The sequence below is a fragment of the Teleopsis dalmanni genome, chromosome 1 (genome assembly GCF_002237135.1).
Source record: "Teleopsis dalmanni isolate 2A chromosome 1, ASM223713v2, whole genome shotgun sequence".
Classification (NCBI taxonomy): Eukaryota; Metazoa; Arthropoda; class Insecta; order Diptera; family Diopsidae; genus Teleopsis; species Teleopsis dalmanni.
The window spans coordinates 115,564,333-115,578,500 of NC_051846.1; the positions used below are offsets into that span (position 1 = coordinate 115,564,333).

Consider the following 14,168-nt stretch of genomic DNA (forward strand, 5'->3'; position numbering starts at 1 on the left):
TGAGAATCCTTAGGATAACTTTCATCAGATTTTTCTATAATTTACTGAGGACCATTACGAATTAAATCATGACGTTGCGAGGCTGTTATTGGAAACACCCACCTCCCCGGATCTAAGTTAATAAATGACACTCTTAATTGAACTGATTGCTCTTCATTTTTCAAATCACTTTTTTTTTCAATTTCAAATATTTTATGGAGTTCAGTAAGTTGGTTAATAGAAACTTCACCAGCGTCTGAAGTTGGTGTGGAAATTTGGACATTAAATTCATTGGACTTTGAAGCAAGTCCTGCTTCACAACATTGTATATAAGATTCATCGGACTGTGGAGTAGACGTTAATAATGGTTTCTTACGAAATTTTTTCATACTAGCACTCATAGCTTGTTTGGACGTAATCAATTCAACTTTTCTTTTTCTTTTAGAAGCGCCGGATTCCCATTTTCTTCGTATATTTCTATCTCTAGAGTGTCCTTCAGACATGATGACCTAGAAAGTATTTTTTGTTAATTGAGTTTGTAAGTACTCTACTATTGCTAAGGAATAAGAAGTGTGGCAATACATAACAGATACTTTATTTCATCCAATCACTACGTTAATAGCAAACCAGTAATTTGACTTTAATTTAATAGTAAAAAAACACTTGTGCTCACAACCTTTTTTCGTATACTATTAAGCAAAACAATCAATATAACCTTAGTTTATTCGTATTTATTATTTAATTGTTATTTAACAATTGTACTTTAGAATTTGGTAACAAACAACCTAGTGTTTATCCTTTCCGTATAACTTTCTTAAATTTTTAATATCAATAGCGAAGAATAGTTTAGGCGAAGAATAGCGAAAATGAGATGATGAATACAGGTGTTTCACAAAATTTTAAGTTTATGATAGTAATAAAGTTAATAATAATTTGCCATCGACTTTAATTATAAATCACAACACTTTTTTTATTGAAAAACTAATAATAAATTTCTAATTTAAAAAATATAATAATGAAAGGCAAGCAACATTATTTTTTCAACAAATTTTTGCAAGGCTTCTAAAGGCGCGAGGCCGTCGGCGATCGCCGACAAAGTTCTCATCGTTGCTTTTACTTCGTTGTCGCTTGTCGAATGATCGAACGCTCTTGTGTTTAGTAACTTTTGTATGTACTTGTCCACAATTTTGTCGCTATCACCGTACTACGGCGTCACCGTAATTCTACGGAGTTATTATAACAGCGTTTTGTCTCAAAAATCCCGTGATCATTGCCGCTGCTTTGCCTACTAGTGCGTCACTTAAATAGTTAAATTTTGAAGCTGCGTCTAATTTGAAATTCTCATGAATTGCTCCCAAAATGGACCTCAATTTTCCAAATTTCCATCAAATTTCTTAAGCTCCAGAGGCTTCAATTTTATATTAGGTTCCCTGTTAACGATTATTTCAGATGAATTTTCGTTGCGCTGTACTTCCACACTCAATTTTTGCAATTATACCTACTGCTCGATCGTCATACTCCAATACTGTTACAAATTCCCGTGCCCAATCCTCTTGAGACACTTTACTTTGCACGATTTTATTCGCTTTAGATGCGTTCTACATGACGCTCTGCTAGCTGTCTCTATTTCTTTTATACAAAAAATTTATAATTAATTACACTCGTATATTTTTTTCTTTTAAAGTTATCAGCCCGCTAGAATTTCTATTAGAATTTAATCGACTCTGGTTTCGGCACCATGTAAAAAATTATACTTCGCAACATCGGTTTAGCGTCAGTTTCTACTGACAGTTTATTAACGACTAAAAAAATAATAAATGAATAAAGTTATGAGTCAATTTTTGAGAGATAGAGAGACATCAATGGCAAGAAACAACCCTTTATTTCTCTTTAGTTTTCACAACTTTTAACCGAAAAATGTTTATTTTTTGCACATATTTTTCATTACATAATGAGCATTTGCAATCAATTTTGTAAATATTTGTATTTTCTAAAGATACTATTAATTTTATTTATTACTAGCGGACCCGACAGACTTCGTTTTCTCAAACAGATTTGGAATGTGGCAGTTTTTTGTTTTTTATAGTCGGAGTAAATAAATCTTCTGAACAGAACAGTCAGGAGATTTATGGGGTTCAGCTCGGGTGACCAAAGTATCTTCTCTTCCAAAAAGTTTGGCCATCCTTCTGGGATTCACTAAAAAACACCGACTGGGATGTCTGCCAGAGGGTTTCAAACTAAGAGGTCAACTTAGGGCTCAAACCTGATTGGAAAATAATCTAAAGAGGCATGTTGATAAATATATAAAAAGTGGGTGGCTCGCTAGGATAGTTGAGATAATGATCTGCAAAGGAAGTCATGGGGATTTAATAAACATACCTACAATAATCAACAACTTATTACATTACACAAACCCATCTATTCTGGTTATGTTCTTGTCTTCTTATATGTAAAAATGAATCGAAAAATGTGTTGGTAAGCGCATAACTCAACAACGCCTGGACCAACTTGGTCAATTGTTTTTTTAAATGTTCGTTGAAGTCCAAGGATGGTTTAATTTAATATATTCATAGTACAATTCTAATCTATTAATTGACTCATCTACTTCTACTAAAACTTATATTTATCTTATACTATTTAACTAAAACAAGTTTTTATTACTTATTTTTAATAGTTTATACATGTAATTCTGAACATTGATTTAAATTATTATTTTAATTTCCTCTATGTTAAAATATATACTAGATGCCAAATCTTGGCAGTTGTATAAATAAAGGGAAGATTTAAAAAAAAAAATTACTAGCACCGGCGCTTTTCATAAAATCAAAACAAAACAAATAATCTAAAAACGTCAGAATGCAATTCGCTGTAAAAGATGCACAAGAAAGTTTTTGTACAAAAGTGCTAAATTGCATTAAGTTCAACTATTATCAGTTCAAAGGTTTGAGTACTTAACACAAAAGGTTCAGGCGAACGCGTATAAAAGACGACGCATTTTTGTAAGAATTTAGTGAGTCTTGTATGATCACTCGGTGACATTACCAAAAACAATACCAAAACATAAAATCAATAAAATCAATCAAATAGTGCCTGACACAACGGCCAAGTGTGTAATACTCGTGTATAAGAAATATACATATAATTACTTACGGTTTCAAGCTCATATACGTGAATGCTACTATATATATATGCAATCATAACAACAATATATATTTTTTGTTTGCTTTCCCTTTCCCCCAAATAGGTAGAGTACACACAGCAAGGGACCTAGGGAAAACCGACACATCAATATTTTTCCCAAAGCAGATACCAAGAAGTATAAGACAAAGAGCATAACATAGAATTCAAAGGACTTCACAAGGCATCATCAGCCTGATCACCAAGAAATTTCACAGGAAATTAAATTCTATTTTTTTCTGAAAATCGTTCATAACTTATATGTTATTTTGTTTATTTGAATTATTTTAATAAACTCTCCTTGTTTAAAATTAAATCAACATCTTTCATTTGAGAAGTCCTGTCCCCGCAAATATAAATTTATTGTAGCGATCCCTGGAAGAGGCTGAGGTTACCGCAGCAAAAGAATTTTAACGAACCGGAAAACTCGTGTTGTTACTAACCTAAAATGCCATTGTTTGGGGTGTTAGTGAGTAGAAATTGAATTTTTTTTTTAAAAATCTAAATAGTTTTCCACTTAATCATTGTGTTTTTAGCCCCAAAATTGTGCACTGTATACTACAATTGAACGTGTTGCCATGTAGAAAATTTTTAATTTATTTAAGAAGTTTTTTATCCACGTGGAGTTACTGGCACTTTTACAAAATAAAAATTTAGAGGCCAAATGTTTATTGTAGGAGATGTTATACGTAATTTATATCCGTAGGTTTTTATGTTCATTGACAATTTTTACCTGACTTTCCCCGATCTTCCACGACAACGAATTACTTAGTCTAGAACCTTTTTTGAAAATCATAATCTTGGTTTTATCTGGATCCGCAATAAGATCCCATTGTGAAAATTGTGAAAATAACATAAGATTACCATCCCTTATGCCACAGCTGATATTCGAGTATAATTTCATTAGTGTGGTTAAAAACTTGTGAGACAAACCTAAAATAGCTAATTTGAGAAATAAAGTATTCCTAGATATGTTTTCTTATTATCACTTAAATTTAAGTGTGTTATAGAGGTCAGATTGAAAATGTTTTAAATAGTTGAGTAGGATCTGCGGAATCCAACTTGATAATCATTTAAGATATTATTGAGCTCAGTCATTGTCGAGCAATGATTAAATATTGGCATGACATCGTGAAGAAATATAAAATTATATAGCGTAAGTAACTTGTTAAGGAAACCAGGAGCGTTGTTGTAGATCTCTTTATGAATGCTGTCGTCATCTGGTGCTGGAGCTCACGAAGTTCAAAAGGAGAATCAAGGAAGGAATTGACAAAAGGTGGAAGACACCAGGAGATAGCTAAAAGTTCGGAACTGCATGAAAGTAGGAATTCATAGTGAATACGAAAGTCTTCACATTGTAGAGAAGTAGCTATTTTGAGGGGAGTGTTTCTCAAATAATTTGTAGGCTTTTTCCAGTCAAAAGCGATTTAACAGTATTTAGTGCTGTAACGACAATTTTTCGTCGCTCTGTTTGCCGGGGTAATACTCAAGGGTTGGTCCTGGGTCGTTACAATAAAATTTATAAATGTTAGAAGACCGTGTTTCAAATTTTGTTTTAATTTTCTTTTCTTTATTAATATATTTATTTTAAAACTAACAATCGTCTTAATTATGCTATGATTCTATCCTATTACAGGATATTGACTTTAATATTGATATTGATATTGCTATTGATGTTGATGTTGATAGTAATTTCCTTTCTTCGATGCCAGCGTATTGTTCTTTGATGGTTTTGTGTATTTCAGCTGATTTCCTTTCTTCTATACCTGTTGTAAAGGGTTATCAATGTTAATGTATAGACGTGAACACGCCTATATAAGTTTTAGTGACAAAGGATCAGCGTGTTCACGCTTATCCACGGATTGGGTAGTAAATTATAAACGTGTTTGCTGGAGAAAGGATTTAACGTGTTCACGCTATTTAAGGATTTGGTAGTAAATTATAAGCGTGTTCACGCTTATGCAAGGATTTGGTAGCAAATTATAAACGTGTTCACGCTGGGGAAGGGAGAAAAGATATATATAAAAAAACAAAAAAAAATATAAAGGTGCTTCTTTATACTTAGCTCCGGTAATGTTTCCCAATGCTTCTCTTCGCGAGTCGATCACGAACTCCGATGACTTCAAGCGTCAATCACTAACTGCCTTCTCTAAGTAAATGCGTCGTCTTATATACGCAATTGACCAAACTGTAATGTAGCGCAAAGCTTAGTTTACAGCTGGCTTGCATTTTTGACGTCGTTGCTGTTTTGCGCTTTCGACGCATCAATTTTAACACAAAGCTCTTTGCATAAAAGCTTTTTTTGACGTTTCTTGTGTTGGCCATTTGTTTTGTTTTGAACGTGTTTAACTTAGGGTCGGTAGTGGCAGCATTAAATATTTATATTTATTTATTAAAATAAAATAAATATTAAAAATATTAAAAGTACAAGTTTAAATAATAAATAAATAAGGTAGGTACAATACTTATTTATTTGAATACATTTTGCATTCCTTTAATTTGTCAATGTAATCTTAGGTTTAATTCATTCTGATGCAGTTGCGTGCATGCGGGGGTGGGTTTATGGTAAGTTATTTACTTTTAATATATTATATAAAAATTAACCAATTTTTATTTCAGGTATTAACTGCACACTAGTTATATGTAGGTTGGAAATTGGTAAAAATTTCCATCCTTACAGTGCTTCAATATTATTTAATTGCCATGGAAATTCTAGATTGTATTTTCGAACTAACTTAAGTGAAACATTTTTTCCCATACTTCTTGACACTGGTTGTCAAATCATTCATCTTTGGGCTCAATACACTTATTTATGATTTGGTTACCCCACATATCGCGAACTTTTTTCAGAACTACATCCAATTTAGCAACTATCTTCATATTAATACTTATAAAAACATAACAAGTTGTCATTTCTAGTCGTTCTCTGTATTTAATTGCGCAAGCTTCTTTCCAACGCATTTTTTCGGAACCTGTATGTTATTCGAAATTACTTCTACTCTTGATGAAAAACGAATTTTAATAACCAGCAGCATGCGATCGGAGTATGATTTGCAAAGAATACGTAAGGAGCTTATGTACCTAAGTTATTGGAAGGAACAGATACAGGAATCAACAACAGTTGATCCATTTGGTTCCACATATGTAAATTTTCCATCTTCATTACCTCGATATCAGCTGTGAATTATAATTATTCTGGATATCCTCCAGAAAGCCAAGATGTTTTCTACTTTTGGTGTCAGCTTCACAAATCTTGATACTCTTCTTGCCTTGATAAGATAATAAATTACCACAAATTATTTCATTATCTGCTACATGGGCATTTTAGTCTTCAACAATACAGTGAACAGATTTCTTAAAATTGTTGGAAAGAAAAGAGGAGGAGTAAGATTTCGAAAACTTTTCATCCAATTTTGTGCAATTTAAATAACGAGAAGTAAAGAAACAGTCAACATTATAAGCACAAGAATATTGCACGACATTATCGTCAATGTTAAGAAATTTGAAGGAATAAATCTTCTCCAAACATTTTTTATAACCATTTAGACAACTACCACTAGCTCCGTCATCATGAATTTTAGACACTTTCACCCAGCACCAGAGGCGAGGCGTCGAATGGTTCAGAGTGTTCACTGAACACCTTAACAAAGCTTTCTTTTTTGATTTTTTTTATTAGGTAAATAATGTCGCTATGTTGCTACTTAACATTTTTTATAAAGCTTTTCCAAACAGATTAACATAAACACAAAACGTACAATACAAACAAAATCACACATACATATGTTAGTTACACCCAACATTACTTATAATTAATAAAAGATAAAACACATGAAAGGAATGTATACTAAGGTTCAGAATAAAAACTGCACCGCAGTTTTAAGGTTACAAAGCATGCAAATGAAATAATATTCACATTAGGAATATGTTCAATATTGAATACACAACATAAAAATAAAAAATAAAATAAAAATAAAAATAAAAGAGAAAATAAACCCCGCAAAATATGTACGCAAAATAATCATAACTCCTAAATTAATGCGTGCAAGCGGTTCAATAAAAAAAGTGAATGTTATGCAAAGTAAATACAAAACAGAAAAGAAATGACTGAGTGAAAATCGCTTAACGTTTGACTAGAGGTTCAGTCGACTAAACTGAATCATAAGTTCATACAAAGCGTGCAAATACAATTAAAGTCACGGTTGCCGTTTTATATGAGCATATGGTACAGTAAAAAAACTGAACCGCGCATATTAAATACAAAATAAAAGAGTAAATGAATGCAAGAGAGTTTTTTACTCTTATGTAGAGGTTGGAAATAAATCAAAAACAAAGTCATTATTGCAATTTTATACTAGCAAATGGTAAAAGTAAAGAAAAAAATTAAAGAAATTTGAAGTGAAAAATAATATTAATATAAATGCGTATTTAAAGATTTGATTCAATTATATTTTATTAAACGATCTTCTGAAAAAAAGATTTTAATTCATAAAATGAATAGACCAACTCCAGATATGAAGAATTTGGTACCTGATGTAAAAATGTCGAACTCTGTGGTAAGTAGCCGGTTTCCTACAGGTACAGCTTTATGGTAAATAGAAACCAGTGGATCACAGACTGCGAACATTTAAATAAATTGTTTTGTTGGTTTTGTACGCTATTTGCTTGTGGAAGGGACGAAACTTAGAAGTAGAGGGAATACGTTATAGTTGGAATTCTGTTTTGATCAAATTGTGAACACCTTGCCAAAAACCTGACGCCTCGCTACTGCCCAGCACAATACATAAGAAAGAAATAAGTTAAATTATTTTGATTTTCGACAATTACATGTGTACATATATATTAAGAATGTATTGTATATGTATTAAAAATATGTCAATTAAGTAAACAAAAGTGAAAAAATTCTTATGATCAAGTTTACTTTTAAAATTATTATAGCTACGAAATGTGTGTCGCACACATGTTTTAAATTTAAATATACACAAACAAACATAAATTTATATATTTTAAATAATTTATTTATTGAAAGTTTGGCATTTTGTTGTAAAATGTTATTTGTTTTAAATTCGTTAATTTATTTGAGATTTTATACTATTTAATATATTTGATAAATCAGATTTTAAATATTTTGTTGAAGCAATTACAATCGAGAAATTCCTTCCTTTATGTCATCTTTTTTAATGGATCTTTGCAGTTTGTGCACGTTGTTGGTATCGTGCTCAGGTCTTACTTTAGTCCCCGACATAAAATTTATTATCTCTATGTCCACGTTAAATTCTTCGGCATCAACTTCTTCATCCACTTTTGACAGTGGTCTTGACAAAAAACTGGTCAAAGTTGCATCACTGTTATTCGTGTATGCAGTATAATCATCATAATCGCTACCGTACTCAGTTTTGATGCAATGAAGCTCGCTTTTTATGTTTAATATAACTCTTACACATGTACGAAAATTAGGACGGTCGCTAGGGTTCACATTCCAACAGTTCAACATTAAGGCGAACCTAAAAAGAGTAAAAAAAAATCGTAGCGGCGTTTTATGTATATTATTTTGCCTTTACAGTTTATCTGGGCAAATATCAGGTTGCAGCAGTCTTCCATTATTTTTTACATAATTTAGTACTTCTAGATTATTACGAGCAGCATAAGGTTGTTGACCTAATGTTAATATCTCCCAACAAAGGATTCCAAATGCCCAAATGTCTGTTTGTGTGGTAAAAACTCCATCCATTAAACTTTCCGGAGCCATCCAACGTACAGGCAATAAGCCCTCACCTTCCTTACGGTAATAATCATTCTTGTAAATATCACGTGCTAAACCAAAATCACCAATCTTAACAACACGTTTACTTGGATCACGAGATGATACCAAGCAATTACGGCAAGCCAAATCCCGGTGCACAAAATGCATGTCCTCCAAATAGTTACAACCTGTTGCAACATCAATGCACATTGTCAACATATCCTTTAATTCCAATGCTGTTGCTTTCTGTAAATAATTAGCAGAATAAGTTAATCAATAAAATCAATACGGAAATCATAATATCTATCTCCAACATTTGAATTTTGCCGTGATTCCCGTAAATAACTAAGTAAATCTCCTCCTTCCATATGCTCCATAATAATTGATATGGACTCAGTATCGCAGCATATACCAATCAAGCGTACAATATTTTCATGTTTAAAGTTGCTCATCAATTGAGCTTCTTGGAGAAGTTCTGCAAATTCATTTGCACCTTTGCGAAGACTCTGCAAGTAATATTCAGGAATGTTGAAACTGTTTTACTATAGACTGAAAATTGAAAAATAACGAATTACTTCACATTTTTCACATTAGGAGTATGTATTATATTGCGTGTACACAAAATTTTTTTCGCAGTTGCGGAATCGACCCTCTGGTCAACATCATTCATTTAACTTGAAAGAATTACAATTCAAATAAGGCTCCAAAATTTTAGTGTTGACCTATCGTTAATTAATTTAGGACAATTTTCATTATTTTATGGCGTGTTCGATTGGTAAATCTGAATTCACTCTAGATTTGCTTACATCTGTCAAATTTTGTTCAAACCGAACATGTTTAGAGTAATCCAAAATATTTGCAGTTGTTAATGTTCACACCAGCTTTTTCTTCTGTGTGGTTGTACATAGCATTCATCATTAAATCTTTAACAGCACTTTTTTCCGATTTTGCAAATGATATCAAGTTGACAAATATTTGTTCATCTTTCTTTAAATCTTTTTTTAAAACGATAGCGAAATACATAAACAAATAAAATTTGCACATGCAGAAACAAATCATCTGGCAAATCATATAGAACAGCTGTTAATTTTAAGATAATCTTTGGTAATTCTAGGGTAACTTTTTTAATCGAAATTTAATTTTATTGCAATTTTCTTTTTGCGTGGTAAATCTGTATAATTTTCGAGATTTATGTGTAACACTTGAGATTAATTTATAACAGTCTGGAATTTTTGCCACAGTAGCAAGATTACCCTAAAATTAACAGCTGTTTTATATAATTTGACAGATGAAAAAGTGTGAATTGTTCGTTATATTTGATGGTCGTTTTTAATAAAATGGATAAATTCAAAATTATTCCACATTTGGCTGCAAATATATTATTATCTGAAGATGAATCTTTAGGTGAAGACATATTTTTCAAATTGATACAATTGGAAAACGGAACAAAGCATAGTTGAAGATTTTGTCATAAATATTGTGGACTAAAATTCAATTTGTTTATTTATGCAATTTGTAAAAATAATTTATTCGGTTTAGAGAAAATTTTCGAGTCGGTCGTTTCATTGCAGAAAAAAAATTTGATATCAGATTGAAAAATCTTTGCATAATAATCATAAAATACGTGCTGGCGAAAAGATTGAATGCAATTCTAAAACGCAATTCCTTATTTTTTTATGGTGTTTATTACATATTTCTGAATATGTTAAAAACTCATGCATACAACTCAAGTTACAGGTTTGCGGGTAACAAAACCATTTACAGAAATGTGGCCAATTTATTCCACGTAGCACCTTCAAGTGTACATAAATATATATATTGCGTATCTGATTTTTTATTCGATAAATCAGCCAACTCTATAAGAATGCCAAGCGATGATCAAAAAGATAACAACGCTCAACAACTTTTTCAAGTAAGTGCTTTCAATACAGAAAAAAGTTCATATATCCAAATACTTTATAGATTGCAGAAAAGTACATATGTGTTAGAAATTTACACATTTTCGAAAAACTCTACAAGGCTCAACTGCTCTTCAGGGCACCGTGAGTCGTCTTGTACTGTACTTTGTCATCATATGGCGTTTCTACAAATGCAGTTTCGCTTGTAAATTTTTTTCTATCACCTTTATCGTTCTACGAGTTACTCACTTGTAGCAACTTTCTACCTGAGTGCCAGTATAAAACCTTTCGATTTTCATCAATAGTTCATCAATAGTGCTTTTTTATTTTCAAATTTTTTTAATGATCCAATACGAGGATATTTCTCGAAATATTCTCTTTTATGATTAACACACTTTTGCATGCGTTCGAACCATTCGTCAAAGCATTTTTCCAATCTTTTTCAGACACCTCTAAAACATGCTTTTTAAATGCAACAACGGCTTCGTGATTTATTCTTGACGTTCAGAAACAAGAAGAAGTCATTGCGTGCCAAATCAGAACTGTATGTAAATCTGTCGGATAACTCATCAATTTGATTTTTTGAATGTTCAAATACGACTGTAGGCGGTTGTTAGACGAGATATATGAGCACGAGATACAGAACGAGATATATCGATCTTCATCCGATATGATGAAGATCGGAACTGAATTGACATTTTTATATTCTTGTAATGGTGTCCGTATAACTGCCACATGACCAGTTTTCCCGAAAAAACAAGCGACCACTTGTTTCATACTGCTTCGAGCGCGAACAATTTTTGTTGGATTTGGTACATCTTGATACACATATACGGGTTCACCCACAACATTTTTTTTAAATTTCGCATAACTTATTTAATTTTTATTGAAACTGATTTTTGCTTTCCGATTTTTTTTAACCAAACAAACAAAAATAGGCTTTTTCTTTTGTAGGCATATCACAAAAGAACAACTGCTTATTTTAAAAGTAATATATGAAACAACAACACTGCTGGCTTATGTAGTCCAACCTTTTTGAAACCGCTTAACTAATAAGCAGTTCAAATCTCATGGTTGCCAACACTAAAAATTTATCTATTGTGAACGACTTTTGAAAGTGTTTATGAAATTTCCGGTTAACTGTCAACGAATGATTTCGTTAATTATTCGTATTTTGTGTCGTCTTTGTTCGTAACAAATACATTATTTTTTCTGTATATTATTTTACTGTTAAAAGGCATGAAAATCCATATTTTATTTGCAATCATGTAAAAAAATATTCTCATCAATAGTTGCAAAGAATTATTATTCATTATTATTTAATTTCAACATTAAATAATATTGCATAGAAAGCAGTGCTTATTTTATTTGTTCTTTTGTGACATGCTTACAAAAGAAAAGGCCTAATGAAATGCAAACACAAAAAATTAAATGTTATGCTTTAAAACAAAATTAAACACAGTTACATGCAAAAGCAACAATTTTCAAATCAGAAAAATCTGCGTTTATTTCTTAATAATTAAATTGAAAAAATTAAAATTCACAGACATATTAAATTTAATAGCCTGTGAGATAATCTCTGCACTTAATAATCTTTTTCATGCGTTTTTGCATGGACTCAACCAGCTTTGCGGTGTCTTGTTAGTTTATTTTTTGCAATCCTTCCTTGATAACGTTTCTTAACTTATCCTTGCTGGAAATCGTGTGCTGGCGAATCTTAATTTCCAAATAAACCAACAGATGTTCTATGGGTCTAAGTTGTGCTGATTCTGGTAGTGTTTGGAGTTGCCTTGGAGCATGGTTCAGCAGCCAAATCCGTACGATCGCTGCTGTATGCTCAGAGTCCTGTGAAACGTCTGTTGAAACAAAAAGGTTTCCTCAAGCCTTAATATTCTGTCATATTATTTCAAATTTGTTTTTAGTATATTTATGTTATATACCCAAATTCATCCATTGTATCTTGTATAAATTTCAATTTGCCAGAACCATTACTTTCTATACACCCCTAAACTAAACCGTGTTTCACCGTTGAAATTAAGTTTTGTTAATCATAAGCTGTACATGATTTTTTCCACACAAGTATTATACCTTTTCCAAATATGAAAAATTAATTCTCTTCAGAGAAAATAACTCATTTCCAGAACTCCATCGAATTATTTACATGCTTTCTTGCAAAATTTAATCATTTTATTCTACATATTATATCTGGATATGTATGGCTTCTTTTTTGCAACCGTCATAACACTTGCTCTTCTTAAATATTTTTCCCACAGTATCAGGACATATTTTGTTTGCAAGTATTTTGGCAATATGTTCAGCTAATTTGAACGCTGTTACTCTTGGATTTACTTTCATCTGGCTGATTATGCTACGTCTTTCTCTATCTGACACAAATAAGGGGCTACCAGTGCGAGGTTTAGAAATGTAATTACTCGTCTCCTGGAAGTTATTTATAACTCTCTGCGCAGATGAATATTGACGACTAATATCTTCAGCAATTTTTCGTTGGCTAACGTCATCTTTCCAAAATTTAACAGTTATTTGTCGCCCACTAAAACTAATTTCACGTCTTTAATTTTTTGTTGTAAAAATTAATTGCTTATATAAAAAAATATTATTAAATGATTAATTCTTAAAGTCTTTAGAAAGTCAACTAATAATTAAATATCATCTAATGACACATTTATGCTTGCAAGCGAATTTAAATTGACGGTCAATGTAAGTATTAAGAAATATTCCTAGACTTTTTAGGGTTCAAAAATTGTTGCTTTTGCATATAATTGTGTTTACTTTTGTTTTAAAGAATAACTGTAAATTTTTTTTTGTTTTAACTTCATTATTGTTTCTTTGATTTAAATAAATCAGAAAACAGAAATTAATTTCAGTAAAAATTAAATAAGTTATGCGAAATTTAAGAAAAATGTTGTGGGTGAACGCAGACTTTTTTTGCTATATGTATATTATTCTCGAGAGATATACAGACTTATCAATCGAAAATGAAAATTGCACTAAAACTAAATCTCGATTAAAAAAAGTTACTCCAGATTTACCAATTAAAAACGCCATTAGTTTTACCTTGATAGCGACTTTCTGTGATTCATCGTCATGCTTAACTAAACCTTCATAAACTTCACCAAAAGCTCCACTTCCCAAGAAATTCAATACTGTAATTTGATTCCAGTTCACATGTGGCAGCAAAGCAATATCTGCATCACTTAATGGTCCACCGGTATACAAAGTTGTGTTGCTTGCAATTGAAAAGCCCCTTGAACGCAACGACATTAGCTGTTGTTGTTGTAAGCCAGAAAGATCACTCCAAATACTTAGTCTACCTTTTTTTACTAATTTTTTAGCTTTTAAACGGCGCTTTTGTA

The 14,168-nt window shown here is 31.5% G+C and overlaps 1 protein-coding gene across 2 annotated transcripts in view; it reads right to left on the reverse strand.

The window, feature by feature from the left end:
• Positions 1-8,224: 8,224 nt before the first annotated feature.
• The window catches only part of LOC119666297 (protein sevenless), a 48,278-nt gene continuing 42,334 nt past the window's right edge, over positions 8,225-14,168 (reverse strand). Inside the window, exons 9-12 of one of the 2 annotated variants that reach the window (XM_038075578.1) lie at positions 13,870-14,168; positions 9,211-9,402; positions 8,715-9,142; positions 8,225-8,657 (exon numbers count right to left, since the gene is read on the reverse strand). In XM_038075578.1, coding sequence (XP_037931506.1) covers positions 8,294-8,657; positions 8,715-9,142; positions 9,211-9,402; positions 13,870-14,168 — 1,283 coding nt within the window. In that variant the 3' untranslated portion in view covers positions 8,225-8,293. Of the gene's footprint in view, positions 8,658-8,714; positions 9,143-9,210; positions 9,446-13,869 lie in introns of those variants that run through there. The other variant, XM_038075579.1, reaches the window with a different exon arrangement.